This window comes from Passer montanus, unplaced genomic scaffold, assembly GCF_014805655.1.
Source record: "Passer montanus isolate IOZ18808 unplaced genomic scaffold, ASM1480565v1 scaffold94, whole genome shotgun sequence".
Lineage (NCBI taxonomy): Eukaryota > Metazoa > Chordata > Aves > Passeriformes > Passeridae > Passer > Passer montanus.
Window position 1 is genome coordinate 2147569 of NW_024374812.1, and position 19456 is coordinate 2167024.

The 19456-nt window shown below is 40.0% G+C and overlaps 1 protein-coding gene across 2 annotated transcripts in view; it reads right to left on the reverse strand.

Moving 5' to 3' along the window:
- Window positions 1-19456, reverse strand: part of CLIC5 (chloride intracellular channel 5) — a 60020-nt gene that overhangs the window by 19830 nt on the left and 20734 nt on the right. For both annotated transcript variants that reach the window (XM_039696036.1, XM_039696037.1), the window contains exons 2-4: window positions 12569-12678; window positions 12101-12226; window positions 10659-10765 (exon numbers count right to left, since the gene is read on the reverse strand). In XM_039696036.1, coding sequence (XP_039551970.1) covers window positions 10659-10765; window positions 12101-12226; window positions 12569-12678 — 343 coding nt within the window. The remainder of the gene's footprint in view (window positions 1-10658; window positions 10766-12100; window positions 12227-12568; window positions 12679-19456) is intronic.

Sequence of the window (19456 nt, forward strand, 5' to 3'; positions counted from 1 at the left end):
AAACCTCCACAGAAGGAATGAGAAAGACTGAAAGCTCAATTCCCAGCACATTTTCCTAAAACAGAGAGCAATGATCCAAGGATTAAGAGGCTACCTGGATTTAGGAGACTTGAGTTTCTTCTTCTCAAGTTTTCTATATGGCCTTATAAAAATAATTTAAATCATTTGCTTTGCCATGTCCTATATCCAATATAAAAATAAAACTACTCTTTGGCCATAAACTTTACATTAGTAAAGCAATAATGCACAAGCTGTGGAAACATGTTTCAGGTTAGACACGATAAACAGTAAATATTACAAAAAGAACAGGCATCTTGGCATCTTTCTATTTTTGTGATACCATCTGTCCTAGTCCCAAATTAAACCTAGCAAAGCAGGTGAATCAATAACACCTTAAATAGTAAGTTAGACATGTTTTTCAAATATCTAGAAAGATTGTTTTGACTTGTTTCTATTTTTTTACAGAAAACTCAGGTTTCCTCCCTCCCTTTTCTTATCCATTGTTACAATGGAGGCAAGAAATAAATGGAATACTTGTAACATTATCATGAAGAATGCTGTCAGAGCCCCTTCAAATGCTGTTTTTTAAGAAGAAAAGCCAGGTGTTCAAATGACACCAAAGAAAAGCTTCACTCCCAAGTCTCTTAGGAGTCCAATGACCCTGAGGGCAGGAAGCAAGTGAATGTAAAACTACTGGCCTACAAGTGCCCCAGGAAGAACAGCACCGAACCTGCGTTTCACAAATCATCGTGACCCTGTAGCAGCACGTAAGTGACAAGCATCATTTCTAGGGCACGTCCCCAAGGGCCTAATCCTGACCTCTGCCATGTTAGTCTTGTGCAGGTGTCCCTAAAGCAACTGCAGACAGCAGCAGCTGATTTGCATCAGGAATTTGGAAAAAAAAAATAAAGCCCTGCAAAATTTAAACGCATATTTTATAGTATGAGGTTATCCTACTGCTATCTCGGTGTTTAAGTGTGTTCACTCAGAGTTTAAACTCTTGTTTTGCTACTGAAGAGCAAATAAGGCATTTCTGGGACTAACAAAGGAAAAGTAACTTCATGTATCTGCGTTCAAATAAGAGAAAAGTGAGATTCTGGTAGCGAGTGCAGCTGGGCTTTAGCAGCAGTGCTCTGGGGACCCCTTGTGTTCCAAGACTTAAGTGAAGAAATTTGTTCCTGTACAGGCTGATGGTGCTTGAATCTTTAATACTAATTTCTTCCAATTCCAGGCATGTAGAAGAATAAAGTCTGCTTCTGTTTACACCAGGATAATCCCAATTGCATTCCACTGTTTTCAACTATGTTTTTTAATTCCAGCATCGATGAAGACACATGAGAGGCAGACAAAGCAATGCCTAGCTAGCAGCACCTGAGGATGAAATTTTAAAGCTATTAAGTTCCCAAACCCCTTCGTTCACTTGGAAAAATCTCAGTCTCAAATGGATTTAGTGTTTCCAGAATTTTCTGTGTTCAATTTTCCAGAATTTTTCTGTTCAAAAATCGTTACTGAGACACAAAAAGCCATGAGACGACGAGATTTGCAAATGAGTCACATCTTAATTCTTTCCTTCCCATTGTTTCTCTGCTTTTGAGATTTTTTTTTGTTTCAAGCCCCTTGAAATGACTTAGGGATCATTGTGATTATACCTCAACCTCCCTGAAAGGAGCAGAAGCAAAATCAGTTATAATTAAGTCTGGATGTATGAAAACAATCCAAGAATTAGTAGGGAGGTCACATTGCCTCTGTTGCAACTGAACTGTTGAGTCAAGTATTAAAAACATTTTTTCCAGTTCTGGTGTCCCCAGTTAAAAAAATGAAAAAGGCACTGGGAATTCCAGCAAAAGGTCAAAAGAAAACAGTAAAATAGTGCTCAAGGACTGGATAAAAAGCCCCAAAGACACTTCAGTGGACCAAGGACATTTCAGTTTCTCCTGTTCCCTGCTCAATCAAACCAAATAATTTTAAGGATGGAACATTAACATGTTTGCTTAATGGGCAAAACTCACTGGGATGTGTTTTGTAGGAGATGATAGTAAATAACACAAAGATCCTTCTGGCCTCAAAGTCCATGAAATTCAGGTTACTTTTTTCTGCAATCAGAAAAACCAGGATATTTTTACAAGAACTATTTCTCTAATTCCCATTTTGTCACCTCATTTCTAGCAGTATTTTCAAGCTGAAAGTCAGTGACTTAAGATATATCTAATAAAGAAACTGAGTAACATTGATTTTCATTTACGTCTCACTATTCTTTTCCCTGTTATTTTATGGAGAACATTTGCATGCATTAAACAAATAATAATTGAAAAAAAAATCTTTTAAAATCTGCTTAATGAAAAACAAAACCTGGGCCAATTCTTTTCCCTTTGAAGTCATCAACAGTTTTGCAAACTGACTTCCAGGAGCCAGTCACTGGCTATCTACCATGTGATACCTTGCAATGGCTAAATGCAAACCTGTGAACAATCCTGTCAGGACATCAAGACCAGTTGGGTGTTTAAACCCCAACATTTGGTTATATAAGTTTTGGACACTGAACTAAGCAAGGCCATAACTTCACCTAAGTCTTTGCTGTGGGGAACACACTTAAGATACACCAAGTCTATCACAACAAAGAGAGTCATCCACCAGGGCCAAACCATAGAGCAATGAAGTTAAAACTCAATTCTAAATAATAATGCAATTTAGGCCTCCCATTCCAGCAGCAAGGCTCTTAATTCCTCCCAGGACTGCTGCTGCCAGATTGCTCTAATCCACTTCCAGCTGTGCTACTGCTCCTGTGTGCGAGCATGGGAGCTCGGCTGGGAAACAGAACAAAGCATCCCAGTAAAGCCAGCAGCACTTGGAGGAATATTCCAACACACAGGGGAAATAATTCCCTCTTAAAGGAGAGCGTCTGCCAATTGCTGTTCCCATTGCAAGTGTTTTACTCTAGGCCTGGCCGTGCATACAGGCCCTGATTCAGCAAAGGCTTGAGAAAGTGCCTTAATTTCATCATGTCATTAACCTTGTTGACTTCAGCATGTTCTGTAACTTTAAATTATATAAATAAATACATTCTTTCTTTTTTTTCTCTCTCTCCTCCTCCCTGTGGTATGCTATGTCTTCAAAGTTGCTTCAGCACAGACATGTCAGAAAATTTGGTCTGCTAGTAAATTTAATGCAAATATTTACTATTCCCAAAATGGCTGCATCTAAGACTGTTAACCAGGCTTACCAAGTCCCTGCCTTGGAGAGCCTGCAGTCTGATCACATCTGGACTTACAGAAAATGTTCCTTTTGTGTTGTTTTCAAATAATGTTTTTCACATTTCCACCAGGAAATCTTTGTTCCTCAATTAGCAAGGTATTAGAAGATGGAAAATTCAGAAATATTCCCTTGTAAGGTATATATTTCTCAGATTAAGGTGATGGTGTGTTATCATTTTAGAAAACTGAAAACCTCTTCCTTTTAATGACATAACATTTCAGTTCTCACTTTTGGAAGGTCAAAAGATATTGGTCCTTTAAGCTGTCACTGGTACGAGACAGAATATTGATGGCTCTGGGCCTCCAGCCAGCATGATTTTGAGAACTTTCAAAAAAGTTATTTCTCAAGAAAATTTATTTCACAAACTGCTGTTCCTGGGCATTTCAGACTTTGATTACTGGGCAGAAAGTAGATAAAGCAATTTGGGACAGGTGATAAATGCAACTTGCAGCACTTCTTAACAAGTTAGCACAAAGCTACACCACAATTTTAGTGATCTTTATATGTGTGTTTTTATAAGGAGACAGAGTGAACAGTTTTATTAGCATATCATGAGTGAGTTATGTGGGTCATCCCAAATGAATGGCAATAAAAGCTTTATATCACACTCACCAACATGTATTTGGTACTTTATGTGCCACAAATGTTGCAGAAAAGCTATTTTACATATGTTTTAAAGACTGGGTATTTTTTATATTAGGGCTGGTTTTGTAAAGCTGCCAAGCACTTTAGCTACCATGAGCCCAACATTATTCAGCTCATGGGGAGTAATAAAAACTTGTTTAAAACGTTCTGAAATAGCTTTTTTTTTTTCTTTTTTTTGTGCTTCAAAAGGCCAAAATTAAAGAATCATGGAATCAGCATGGAATAATGGGATGGCCTGAGTTGGAAGGGACGTTAAAAGTCATCTATTTCCAACCTCCCTGCCAGGGACAGAGACACCTTCCACTAGAAGAACTGTCATCCTGACAAGTTCCATCACTAAGCAAGTCCTTTTCTCTAAAACAATTTTAAAAGCTCTTTCTAGTCTTTCCTGGTTGTATGACAGAGAAAACTTGGTACTGTCACTGTCACACCACAGGACAAATTGTGCCTTGTTCTGGGCCTTGGACCGATGTGGGGTTTGTAGCGGAAAATGGAAATTCTTCAACTAAAGAGAAAGAATAAAAAACCATAATGGCAAGTTGATACACAGACATCACACACATATTTATATTTTTACCTATATATTTATATGGCACCTTGAAAATCTGTTCAAAAATCACAAACCGTAATGTTGGTCCCAAATTAGAGTCTGATCCAAGATCCCTGTCACAGGAAACTTTCCATCAATACAAGAACATTCAAACGGATTTTTCAACTTGCTCTGGCAAACTCAAGAGCAGCTTTGCCAGGAATTTTGCTGGACACAGGGTGAAGCCTCCAGGCATGGAACAGATCAGAAGGACCAAAGACTCAGGAGAAGCCATATCACAGTAACAGCTGTGTTATGATCCCTTTGGCTGAGAGAAGCCAGGCTGGAAGGAAAAGGGGTGACTCCCTGCCCTTCCCCACCATAGGTGGAGATGCTCTGGGGAGATGTTTTGCTCTCCTGCTGCTGGAGCCAGACCACACCATGCTTGTCAGGCTGTCCCAGGCTGCCCCAGCACATCAAGAAGCTCCTACCCCTGGCTCAGGTGCCACAGAAGGTCTGACCATGCAGCTGGTATTACTGTGAATATTCTAAGCTGGGTTTGGAGTGAACAGATTTTCTGCTTGTGACAAGAGGCATGTGATGGCTTCTGGGAAGGATCAGTGTGCACAATTCAGCCTGTGCACATACCTGTCCTATGGGTCTGACCCTCTGCTTAGCAGGAGTAACTCCACAGTGTAAAACTTCTGTAGGGCAGTTTCAATTCCAGGCCTGTATGTGTGTGTGCATTTCTAGTGCACGTGTACACACAGAGCACACTGAGAGAGACATTTCCCACCTCACGCACCAAACCACAAAGTGTGATGGAGCTACTGAAAGAGGTGAACAGCACTTAATCACATGCGAGTTAATGATTTAAATGCGCTTTTATTTTTGGCCTCTTGATGTAAATCCAAACCAGACAAGCAGAGTCCTCTGGTCAGACGGCTGGAAATTCCTCTGCACGAAATCATGTTGGTGGTCTCCCAGCTCAGCGCCTTCTGAGGAGCTGTACAGTGAAATATCCTTCCGTACCACTAATGAATGCGCCCACCCACACTGGAGCTGGTGCCCCCTAAGAACTCTATTCAAGAACAACTTTTTAAACTCCTACATGAAATCAAAGGGCTCATTCTGCGAGCCAAAGAACTCACAATTTTAGGCGGGACAGTTAATGGGTGGTTACCCCAGGTTGTCCCCTTGGTTTGCAGCACACAGTCTCGTAAGTAAAAATAACAAGCAGGATGCTGACTGTGTACACAGCATTCCAATTAATTAGATTTCATCCTCCTCCAATGAATACATAAATTGTTGCTTCCCTGGTGACCGTACAGAGCATGAGTGACTTGCCCAGCATCAACCAGAGGAACCAAAATAAACACACAAGACCTCAGTTTACTTTCCTGTGCTCAGACAAGACTTCCTTCTTGATACTAAACAATCACTAAGCAATTAAAAACTCTCAAACTGGCCATGAAAACTTGAGCAAGAGTGCCCAGGAAATAATTTTCAAGACTACTGCACTGAACCCTCCCAAGGACTCCTGTCTATGTGTGAATGAGCCCTGGCCATTTCAGGCACAAGGGGTGAAGCCTGGTGACAACAGCCAGAGAACTGAATAATCTGGTGGTGCTGCAGAAACACAGATCTAATCCCACAATGAGGAGATGACTCCTTCAAACAGGCCTGTTATAAAATTATCAAGTGGCACAGGGGGTGGAAGGAATCAAGTTCTGATTGAACTGACTTGAAATAATAAATGCACACACTTTCTTTAAACACAGCTTGCCACATCCTGAGAATCTGGAATCAATTCCTTCCCTTTCAAGAAGCTTAAAAGTGGTGGGACTTTGATATGGCATGAGCATGTTTGCTTCTGGGCTTACAGCCCTCGCCAGCCTGTTCCAAAACTTTCAACATTTTTATATTATAAGACAGAAAAGTTAGGAAAACAAAGATGGAAAAAAAGAATCAGAAATTCAGGGAACTATTAAATCACGGCAGCCTTGCTGCCAAATACCTTTGGTAAGTAAATGAATCATGATCAATAACATATTGCCATGTAGACTTACAGGAGAAGGTTATCACCTGCTTCTGTGCCAGGCATAAAACATAACGGTGTGTGGCTGATGAAGTACTGCATGAATCCAGAAAAAAAATCACTATTTTTCTCTGTAATGCTAAAGCATTTTTGCTTCAAAGTAAATTTAACTCATCCAGAAAAAACATATTTTTTTTCCATGAAAACTTTGTCAAAATTGATAGATTACTATGAAAAATTTCTCTTTTGACAATGTTACATTTGTAAGAGGAAACTGTCTTGACAGAAAGAATCCTGTTTTGGTAAGGGGATGTTTCCGCCCTGACTGTAAAGCTGCTTGTGCAGAGCTGCTTTATACATTCATATATTTGCCAGCAGAGGGTGTCACAATCTCAGAAACAGACCTACAAATGTATCCTTGCATCTGTTTATTCACGTACAGGACTCAGACACACACTAAAACAAGGATTTACCAACCACCTCTTGTTGTCCTCACCGACTTTTCCACTATCAAGGGGAAAAAAAAATCATTTATCTATGTAAAGGCCGTGCTAGCAGTGCCATCCCAGAATAGGAAATACCACAGTGACACGGCCAGCAGCAGCATCACCTGAAATGTGACATTTCTCCATGGCCCTGCCTGCAAACTCTGCTAAGAGGGACAGCAGCTTGGACTTCTCTTCAGTGTGCACCAGATTCCCATCAATTCTCACATCCAGTACCCTCCTGCTGCACAAATATCATTAATTATCCCAACCACTTTGTGTCACTTTTCCCCAGCCCCAGGCTGGGGTGAGAGCTCACATCGCACACACCACGGGACCTCCCCTAAACCGGTGCCCTGCAAGGAATGGTCACACGTAATGACACCTAACCCACACTTGTCACAGCAGAGACAGGCTGATACCACAAATTCCCAGCCCGATATCCCACACATTATTGAATTCACTTCCCTGACTCCTGAGTTAAGAGAACATAATTTAAGCAACTTGATGTTTGGTGCTTTAGCCACCTTGCTGTCCTGCCCCCGGGCCTCTATTGCCAATTAAAAGAAATGAAAACTATTGTTCATATAGCAATCTGGGTTCTATAATCTATTTTTAATTTACTAACAACTCTTCTTCTATTTGTGTTTTGATCACATGCAACTGATGTTCCAGTCACTGGTGTGGCTTTCCAGATTAACCTGAGCACTGGAATCAGCTGGAGCCAGGAACAGATATAGAGCATGACTATGAGACACATATAACCTCTGTCTCAGAGCTGGGAGCTATAGAAACATTTATGATAATCACAAGCAGCAATCTCTGTTCTTTTTGGGTCTCACCTGCTCATGTGGAGACAGGAAAAGGGACTTCACCTAAGTAATTATATTTTATGTTTATAATTTATTTTTTTTGGTCACAGAAGTATATACAACTACTTCTGCTGTTATATAGGAAAAATAATATAAATATAAATATAAAGAAATAGAAATAGAAATAGAAATAGAAATAGAAATAGAAATAGAAATAGAAATAGAAATAGAAATAGAAATAGAAATAGAAATAGAAGTATAGTACCATACCAACATAATATTAAAATACATTAAAATGAATGTATAAAATTTATTTAACGTATAAATATAATGAACCATAATATTAATACAATATAAAAACTATTTACTTAAATAGAAAGCCTCAAGCTGTACTAGGGGAAGGCCAGGCTGGACATCAAGAATTTAGTCAGTGAGAGGGTTGTTAAGCATTGGAATGGGCTTTCCAGGGAGGTGCTGGAGTCACCATCCCTGGAAGTATTCAAGAAGTGACTGGATGTGGCACTCAGTGCTATGGTTTAATTGACAGGGTTGTGATCAAAGGCTGGACTTGATGATTTCAAGGTCTTTTCCAGATTCCCAATTTCCAAACTCCAGGTCTTTTGAGATTCTATGATTCTGTTCTATTATTTTAAATAATGCAGGAAGACCTGCTGTAAAATTATATGCATCAGATGAGAACTAGAGCCCCAGATCCCTTTTGAATCAGTGTTGCAATTTTACAAAAATTTATTAAATACAAATAAAAAATAAATATATTTATTATGAAATCTGTACACAGTGTTGCTCTCCTTTCCTCTTTTTACTGCTCAAGAAATGCTCAAGTCTTTTTACTGCTCAAGAAATGTAAGACAACTACTTTTTGACTAACTCATTCTCCTCCATCCAAATCAGCCTTCAGAAAAACTGCTGTTGTTCAGATGAACCAGACAGAAGGTGAATAAAACATCCCTGGGATTGGGGAGAAACTATTCTTCCCTAGCCCTTGAAAACTGACAGTCAATTACTCTGCTGAAATTGAGGTCTGCACTGACAGTCCCAGGGACCTTACTTCATTGACAGAAAGAACATAGTTATAGATAGAAGGATCTAGTTCTGCTCTACCCATGTCTGCTTTATTCCCCTTGCAGTGCAGCACTCCAGCTATAATAAAATTAAGCTAAAAGCTTTTCTCTACTTTGAAGAGGAAAGTTGAACATCAGTACATTCAGAGACTGCAGTGTCTGGGTAAGACAGGAGCAGGAACCAGGTAACAAAAATGGAGTGAGGATGTTTGCAGGGAGCAAAGATTGTGTCTCTCCTGCAGCTTAACAGCTCTTGTCTCAAAAACTTTGGTGTGGTTAATTGTCATTTAGAAGAGTACCTAAACCAAGAGCTTGTTATGCAGAACTAGGGAAAGCTCTCTTTAATCATACTCCAGCTTCTGAAAATGTGGAGTGCTTTGTCAGGTTAGATTCCTTATCTCACCACAGTGGACATCAGACCTTGAATTCCAGCTCTGCTTGTGGCCAGATGCAGACACCTCTAGGATGACCATTTATTCCTGGCTGGAGATGCCAGCCCCTGTGAGCCCAGGGATTTGAATACTGCAGTCACTGGGAAGCAAGAGTTGGGACTGTGCATGTGGGGTAGCACAGCTGAAGATTTGTAGTTGCACAGCAGACCATAAAACTTCCTTGTAAATGGCCAGGATATTTTACATTCATTATTACACATATTTAGTCTAACTCTTAATTTATCTTCCTTTTACAACTTCCTATAAAGATCAGCTGAGCATCCCATTAGCATTAGACAAAAAACCCCCAAGTTTTTAGCATCACTGAGAAGCAAAGCACTATAATTATTTCCTTCTGTTAACAACACCAAAATATTACAGAGGAGATTGTTATCTGACATAAATCATCATTTACCCACTTTTATCTCATGGGTCAGCCCCGGGCAATGAAATATAATTGCACAGATGAAGTGTGTGGCAGAGCTGGAACCTGCAAAATTTAGTGTTTTCTGAATGATGGGATATAAGCCCATGGTATTCAACAAGCCTTATGTCTCTGTGAAAGCAGTAATACAAGGGAGGAGGTACATCAGTGAATGACTGCAAATATTGTACTAGATCATCTCAAGGGATAGGGATGTGTAAATCCACAGCTTTATGGAGCAACAGGAGCTCAGACTCGCTGGAGTTTTTCCTGTCTGAGGGGAAAAGAATGTGGAGAACAGCAATTTCATTAAGAAGACACTGTGGGATGCATATAAATATGAATGGCATCTGGCTTCTGGGTGACTCTTTCTTTTCATAAACAAATGTGAAGGAAAATCTGGAGCTTACAGAGTGCAATTACATTTCTTAAATACACGTCTGTCTTTTAATTATTTTATATGGAATGTCTCGATATATATGAGCAAATTTGCTGTAACAGCATAGCATAATCAAAAGATAAGGGGGCCAAGAACCTGATGGCAACATCCAATAAAGCATGAGTTGCTCTCACAGGTTTGGGACCAGCCAACACACACTCCTCTAAGCAGTGCTGGGCCAGGGGAGGAGGTAGCACAGGCCACCAGTCTCTTCCAGTAAGCAGTTGGGGATCCTGTTCTGGTGAGGAAATTGTGCTGCCTGGACAGGAGTCATGCCGTGGCTGTTGGTAAAGAGGCTACCAAACACTGGCTCTTTTACTTTTTGAATTACTACTACAGATGTAGTTAATTCAGCTGTGGGCATGTGAGTTGACTCCACCTAACCAACCACCTGGAGCTGATCAGCAGCAGTGCCTGATGTCATCTGAACAGAGTTTACAAAAAATGATGAGAAAATGGCAAAATTCTCCCACTTCTAAGCACACAAACTCCCTGGCACACTTGGCAATGGTCATACTCACCAGCATTATCCTGCTGCTTGGTGTTTTTGATGTATGCAGAAAATTTGGAAAAGATATCAATTCCAGCAGTGTTTGATTCCCGGTGCTTAGCAGCCAGCTTGGGGTACCTGAACAGGCAAAAGCAGTGGGGAGAGCAACACCTTGTTACCAGCATCACAGCCATGGCTACAAATATAATTTACAACAAGAGAGAAAAACCTCCAGTGTGAAGAACTGTAATTAACACTCATTATCTCAAAACAACAGCCTGGCAAGACCCTCTTAACCCTATCTATTATCTGTCTGTCGAGGCAGGCATGTGGGGAGCTACACAGGGATGGTGTCAAGACAAAGGCAATTGCACTCATGCTTTATGTAACCACAATCCAAAATCGGCCATAATTGAGAAGGAAACAAAAATTTCCAGAAAGGTACAGGGGAGTTTGGCAGCCAGATCCCTCCATTATGAATGGCAGTCATGTCTAATCCTCTACTCTGAAAATGTACTCCAGGATGGAATAGCAAAGGGTTTTAGGATTAACCAGGTGAAGGAACATAAATGTTCCAGTCACTGCATCACTTTTTACAGACGTTTGGTGAAAAGGAATATATTGATTTGAAAGATAAACACAAACTAATGACTCCTACTGACTTCAGTGGTCTTGGAGCAGAGTATAGAATATTTAAATGCCTGATCTCTTGCCTCAGGACTGGCCTGTAGCTGCTGATTCGCTTGGAGGTAAAATGCTCCATAAGGAACCAAGCCAAATTTGATGGATTCATAGATTCTAGGTCCAACTCACAAGCCAACTATTTATTTTTTCCATTATCCTTGTATTAAGTCCAAAATGTTTAACTTAGTAAGGCATATCTGGTAAATCTAAACCTTTCTTTGGTAGCTTTTTCATACTAAAAAAAATATGGGCCTTATTCCTAATCTGAATTAGTTTAGTTATAACTTCCAGTTATGGGCTCTTGTCATTTCTTGACTAGAATAATGAGCACTTTTCTGCCTCCCGAGCCTCTCGTCCTCTGTAATCAGCTTCCCTTCCAACCTTCCTAACACACCATACAGCTCAGAAACCTCTAGTTTTTCACTGTAAAATGCTTTTCCTGGCACAGATATTTTGTGTGGCAATTCTCAGCATCTATTCCAAGTTATTTTTAGCTTTGCAAAATGTGGCCACCAGACCCCTACATTTTTTTTTTTAGTACTGGTCTCCTTAATTCTGCATACAAGGGCATCCAGAAATGTGTACAGAGAAAACATTCTGCAGTTATTAGTCACATAAGTAACCTTCACACATGGAAGTCATCTCACTGAAGCCAGCAAGTTTCATAAATAAATATTACTCCTGTAAGTAAAGGTTGTAGGAAGCAGTGCTTTTTAGGAACTCTTCTTAGGACATCTTTCATTCCTAGGAAATGGAATATTGACTGAAAAAAATAGCCGAAGGTCTTACTTTGGAGGTGCAAGAATCTCTTCCAAGAATTCCTCAATCTTGTTAACATCTGTCTTGACTTCTCCATTAAATGTCAGGAAAGGTGGGTGGGTCCCAGGAGCCAGATTGTGCAGGTCAGCTGGCTTTCTGCAAGCAGAGAAAAAGTCATGAAATCACTAATCTTTATGGTCGGGTAGTTGCACAGATATTTATAGTTCCTACAAAATCAGTCTGCCTTTTTTTTTTTCCCTCTCCAGTAATTTGTGGTTGGAAGACTTTGAAACTACCCCAAGCACCCTGTTTAATATAAAAACATTCCACAAGTGAGAAAAAAATAAAAACAACAGCCAAACCTGAATCCCAACTATTTTGTTGTGCACCACAGGCTCTCTAGGCCAGATAAAAATCTGATTTAACTTGGAGGGGGTCTTTCTATAGTGCAAACACTGGGTCATACACCTATTTTCAATTAAACAGAACAATTTTTACCTTTTCAGATCAACAGTGGTGACATTGAACACAACTCCTTTGAGCCACAGGATCATGAAGAGACGCTGGGAGAATGGGCAGTTCCCAATACTTTCTCCATCTATACCAGCCTGGAAGGGGGAAAGGAAAATGGATTTCAGATTTGTTACTCATTTACCTCCCGCAAGATGGAAAACTGGATCATGAATGAAAAATGAGCATTTTAAAAATAACCAGCAGTGCTTGTTATTTAATACAGTTTATCATCAACACAAGAATGATGTTGCTGCAGAATTCAACTTTTGTCAGGAGCTCAAGGATGCTACATGGAGCCTCTCCTGAGGACATCTCTAAGCAGATGTGTCCCTTGCTGATGGCAAGCAACACCCAGGGTGTTCTTTAACTGCTCGCATCCCTACAGGACTGCCTGTCTCATGGACAGGGTGGATGCACTCAGGACATGATTTCTGCTTTATTTAAGTCTATAGGCTGCAGTTTATATCAGCTCAATATCTGCTTCACTGTTTTACTATGGAAAACACGTACTTTAGAGTTAAACCCAAAAACTCTGGACACTGACTCATTCTTGTCCACATCAACAACTGCCTCAGACACAAACAGCTAGGTCCAGACAGAGATCTCCATCTGAATCCTTCCAAGGTTCAAGGCAGGCTTCAGCCACCACATTCAGTCTGTTCCTATCTCTAGTATCTAATGAATTGCCTACAAACCACTACACAACAACACAAAACTGCTAGTGTTAGCATTGAGGAACAGCCTATTTTTTCCTCCAAAAATTTATGGTCCTTAGCCATGCAAATTCTAACTTTGAGCCATAGAGGGATACAAATAACACCAGCTGAACTGAGCCAAGGACAACATCCTTCTACAATAATCATGCTTGTGGCCAAAGCTTTCAGGATGATAATTGTTTTGATAGATTTCCATTTTAATTTGTGGTACCATTGTGTTTAAAAGATTCTTATAATCCTGGTGAAGCAACCAACCTTCCGCTGTTGACCCACATGGATTGCATAACTGTATTTTAAGCACAGTGTGTGTCCGAAAATGGCTGATGAAAGAGCTAAGCAGATAAATGCCCTTTTCCTTTGGAGACAATATTATTTATTATAATTACAAATATTATATTACTCTGTTGGCTGTCATAAATTTTCTCTTATTAATATTCAAACTGTGAGGTAGCATTTCTCTGTCTTAAAGAATGAATCCCTTCTAATTAGTGCAGCTCTGTGGAACATCCCCAGCACAACTAAAACATTTTGAGACATGTCCAGTTGGTACAAATTCAGGTCTTGCCTGTGAAATGTTCAGCCAAAAGATGTTCTTGTGAACATCAAGAGTCTTTCTCATGTCTTGAATGCAAGACATCTGACAGTTCTGGTTTTAAAAACAAATTCCCCATTTCCTGTCACCAAACTATGGGGAGAGTGTGAATTCAAGGCTTGGAGACAACCTGACATGAAGTTCAGGGCTGTGTAAAGAGATTTGATCCGGGTTCAGATTCAGTTTCAAGCACTCAGACTCTAGAGGTACTTGGATATAGGGGGCAACAGTGTGGTTGCAGTTTTGCTTGAAATTATGGATCTGCAATATGTCTGGCACATGGCATATGCAAGGATCAACAAACAATGTGGGCGAAAGAGTGGTAGAGCATGAGGATGAGTAAGAAAGGATGCATTTCCATCTACCTGAGGTCTGAGAAGCCTGGTTTTACAAAATTTCATTAGTTTAATCATTAGCTCTGTTCTGCAAATATCATGGCAACAGCAATAATGTCACCATGGGAATACCAGGGACCACCATATGAATGCCATAATTACTGCAAAGTTCCATTTTCTGATTTGGATTTTTGTTGTTAAACCTTTGCCAGGAGCTTTGGACTTCTGACCCTTCCTGAAAAGAGGCAAACATTATGGGAGAAAACAGCAATATGACACCAAACTTCTTGATTTTTTCACCATCTTAGGCATAAATCACAATTTCATCTTTTTCAGGAAAGACACAGGAACACAATTTCCCTGCTCTCTCCATTTGTTTATTCTCATGCAAAGATTAAGGTTTATCCAGACCTGTATCTTCTTATATGTTCTCTGTCCTTCAAGGGAATGGTGAAAAACCATCTCCAGACCAGAGGACTAAAGAAGGGACAAAGTAACTGAATCACACAATCTTAGAATCAGCTGAATCACAGAATCAGCTGAACCACCAAATCACAGAATCTACTAAATTGGAAGGGACCCACAAGAATCCCTGAGTCTAACTCAGCAAAGGACATCCCCAAGAGTTACACCATGTGCCTGGAAGAATGATAATGACAAGGGAAAAACAAAAGTGATGGGTTGTGTGGGGCTAAGGGATGTAGAAGTCATAGGGAAAATGAAGAAGATGTGAAATCTGGAAGAAATAAGACTGACTTGGTGATCAAAAATAAAATTAATTGTGTAGGTCAAATGAGGCCTCCAGTAGTCCCAAATGGTCAAAATTCCTTCTCAACACTTCCAAAGCAATAGGAAACATTTATTGCCAGAGACACATTGGGAATAGGCAGAGGAAATTCCAAAAACAAAAGATAAACTAAAGAAAAAGTACAGTATGATCTCTGTTCAAAGCTCTGGGATCTGGAAGCCAGGCTCATGATTTGGGTGGAGACTGACTCATGGGTTTTGATCTCGTGTGACTGGCATAACTGAAAATGCTACCACAAATCACAAGGCAAACTGGTGACAGAAGAGGGAACAGAATCAAAATCTCCCCAGCAACACAATTTATCTATTATTTTCAGCTCTTTTTCTGTGGAAATTATAGGCAAGGCTCTGTCGGTTTTGTGAGTCCTTTCTCATTGCCTCTAACAGCAGTCAGTAATTCAACATTCAGCACGCAGAAAGAGCAAAACCTTAGTAGGTAACAACTTCAAAGGCTTATCAGAGTGTTTTGAGATCCCTTGTGAAGTCTATTAACTACCAGGAGGAGATGAGAAAGTAAACTTCCCAGGCTTAGTCACTCTCAACTTCAAAGAAAAAAAGCTTTCTTAAAGCACCCCAGTAGTGCCTAAATAAAAATCTGTTACCTATTTGTCCAAGAGTAAGGGCTCAGAAAGGCAGGAATTAAATAATACCTTCATCAAGATCAAGAACTCAAGCAGTGGATGGAAAGAAAAGAACATACAATTGACAAGCTGGAGAACCACCATTTATCCCTGCTGTTTTTCACAAAAGCTTTCTCATGCAGCTTCCCTGAAACACAGTAAAAGTGATGAAGCACTTATAAAATGGAGCAAGTTGGTGACATATGCACTCTCTCTACCACTAATATTGGATATTTCTGATACAATGATTGCAGCTAAGGACAGTCTGACAATTCTGAATAAAAGACTGCAGCTAGGGACAGTTTGAGGCTTTGTGGGCACTAGGATAAAGGAGATGGAGTTGTTAAAGTGCACTCCCAGCTGAGAAGAGCCTCACCTGAAAAGGCAAATTCCCATAGTGACTGTGGAAAATTATAAAAGATTTGAGGATTTGTTGGGTGAGACCTTTTGGCCAATCACTACTCACCCCACTGAAGTCTAGCTGAAGTGCCCAAAGGAAGGTCTCCTGTGTGAGCAAGGCCAAGATGCACATCTGAAAGATGAATCTGTCCATTTTTGACTGAATCCACTGAGTGTCTTAGTTTTAACTGGGATGAATGTGGTCCCCAGCAATAAAAAAGTCTGGAGTTTGTGGAGGCAGAATTTCTAGAGACTTAGTTTCTCCATCTTGGAAACAGCACTTTCTGCTCCCATTGCTTCCCACAAACATAATTTATTAGTTTACCTACTCAAAAAAGTATGCTTTTCTACTTAGTCTCCAGCTGTTTCTGTCCTTCACACCAAGTGATGCAAGGTCCTGCCCTGGGTGGAACTCAGTGTAATCACATCAGGAAAAGCCTCCAGTAAGAGCAGCTGCTTCCCTCTATCTGAGTAATGGCAAGAATGAACAAAATGTTCTCCTTTATTAATTATAAGGTGCTCCTCCTTAAACAGTTCAGCTATTTTTAGTGAATTAATTAAACCTTACAAACATTTGTGTGCATGCGTGGGAGCTGCATGAACTCATTAGCAATTAACAAAATTTAGGTGGTTTCAGGAGGGAGAAAAAATAGTTCCAGTGATTTTATGAACTTGTGTCAAGTATTTTTGTGAAGTCATGGAGTATCAAAAGCCTCCAACCACTGCGCAGCACAGCTGAACAATGTGAACAAGGAGCTCTTCTCAAGTTCAAGCTAATACTTTGCTATAAATTAAATAACTGGAATAAATTTCCTCACATATTCCAAAAAATACACCAACTGGTACATGCAATACACACAGACAACTGTATATTATTTTAACTAACCTTAAGGGAGGAAAAAAAAGACAAGTTCCAGTTTTTCCCAAAATACAGAACTTCAGAGAAATACACCATCATTAATAATGACTAAGCATCTAGCTAAAAATGGCAGCACTGGAAAGAATTGCATATGGCAAAGCACTGTGGTTTTTCCAGGCAAATAATGTATTTGGGTTTATCTATCCTCCTTCTCCTTTCATTTTTCACTGTATTGAGGTCACTCTGTACGTGGTCCAGGGGTCTGTTAGACTGTGGGGTAAAGCAAGGAGATATTTTTTATTACATTAAAACACTTTTTTTTTTCCAAAAGGATTTAACAAGTTAACAAAAATAAGCAGACTAATTCACCTAAATGTTTCCCAGTAACGATTTAGGAGGGATTTGATTTCATCATCCCTACAATCAAACTCAAGGCTCACATTACACATGGTTACATCCTCTCTGTTTTAAAACTGGGAAAGCTCCTGCCTTTTGACACTTACTCTCCTTACACTCAGAACCCAAAAGGGAAGTGAAAATCCTATTGGAAATGCAAAGCAGGCCAGGAAATATCCTATTTATTGTGCAATTAAGAAAAAAAAATCTGTCTTAGTAATTATACCACACACACAATAGCACAAATCTCCATTGTAGGGAAAAAAACATGGGTTGCAACATGAGATCAGACATGCCAAGGTATTGCTTTAGTAAGGGTTATTTTTTTTTCCATTTTCTTGTATTTTTTTTTTCCTTCTCAACTTCTCATCCAAATGCAAAAGCCAGTGAGCTTTCTGGAGTGCCACCAACCAAGAGGCAAGCTAAGAACTGTACATTCATAGAGCAGCACTGGTAGGTCTTAGGTAAGAAGTAAATCTTGTCTCACAAGCCCTGTGTATCACAGGACACTTGTTGACTGTGGCTCTGATTTAGGAAAGCATTTAAGCATGTGCTGAAATACATCCCAATTCAGAGGAAGTATATGCTTGACTTTAAGCATGTTCTTAAGTCCTGTTGATTTCAATAGGACTTAAGCACATACTTAAGAACTTTCCTGAACACGGACCAATGAAAACAATAATAAATTTGCTGTGCAACATTTCAGCTTCATTGGACTTTTCCTGAGATTTAATTTTGCTAGGAGAAGCTGTGGGCAGCAGCTTTCCAAAGGAGGGCAAGATAGAGCAGGAATATATCCCTAAGCACACACATGGAAATGGACCATGTGCGTGTATGTCAAATAAAAATAGAGCACTTGCCTGAAGGGCTGTCAGGGTAGTAAGAAAACAAAAAGGAAGTGGTGAGACTCTTTAGCCAGCTCCCCAAAAGCCAGCCAAAACGCTGTCCAAGTTTGGCATTACATACAGGCATATATTTTAGGTGCACATAAGCTGGACTGGTCTGTGCTGCTGGCCAGTTTGAGGGGAGCTGGCTTCTCACACTGGGTTCCAAGCAGCTGAGCAGCACAGCAGGGCTGAGCATCTCCAAGGAGCTGCCACTGCACTCTCACATCTCTGCAGCTTTGGAAGAGATGCATTTGTACTCTTGAGACGTTCAGGACTTTCTGGGGATGGAATTGCAGGTTGGAGACCCCATAGGCATCATGCAGTTAGGACATGACAAATATTATTTAGAAGTTTGGTAAATCATGATTTTTCAACTTTTTATATCTACATGAGGGGCAGCATGGGCAGGAAGGGATCAGTCCTATAGGTTGGCTTCTTCCAGAGAATCCTTTCTTGGTGGGTTAGGATATTCACAGCTAAAGACCAGATTTATCTGCCAGATTTATCAGCTGAGGTCCTGGCAGCACAGCAGCTGCATGCACAGGGATCAACCTGCACAAATAGGTCTCAGTTTCCTCAAGGGCTTTGTTGGAGCCACTGGCCACTGCATTTGCTCTTGCATGAAATAATTTTTGCTCTGAAATAAACCTTGTGATGTCTGAGGACTCCAATCAGTCATGTGCAGTTTAGATTTATAAAGCTACAGACTAGGCATGGCTGAATGGTCTGATCCCATGGAAAGGTTTCTGTGCTATTCCATCACCTCCTCTGCTTTCTTCTAAAGTTCCATGACTTGACAAATATCAATAGACTAGAAGAGCACAGACTAGTCTGACACCCTGGAACATGACATTATTTGTATTTGTAGATCTGTTACTTCACTTTGCATGTGGCCAACCTAATGAGAATTTAATATTAGATAATCAGAAGTAGTGGGAACTATTACAAAACTTCCGACACCAAATATATAAATATACATATGCATAAAGTTTGGTACCAAAATTTTCTTTTTCCAAGAGACCATATTCCAGCTTGCTCTGCTGTGAGGAACTTCTAAACACCGAGACTTACTTTCAGAGGGTGATGTATAAGGGAAAAGCCCCCAAAAGAGTGAGAGTCACTAAGAACACCAGCAGTACTGTAGAAAGAAATCACACAGAGCATGTATTTATATTCTTTTAATGTCAGCAAAACACAAGCTAAAGGATGGGTGCTAAATGCAGGCTGACATTTTCAGAGTGGCTAACAGTTTTAGATCTTGT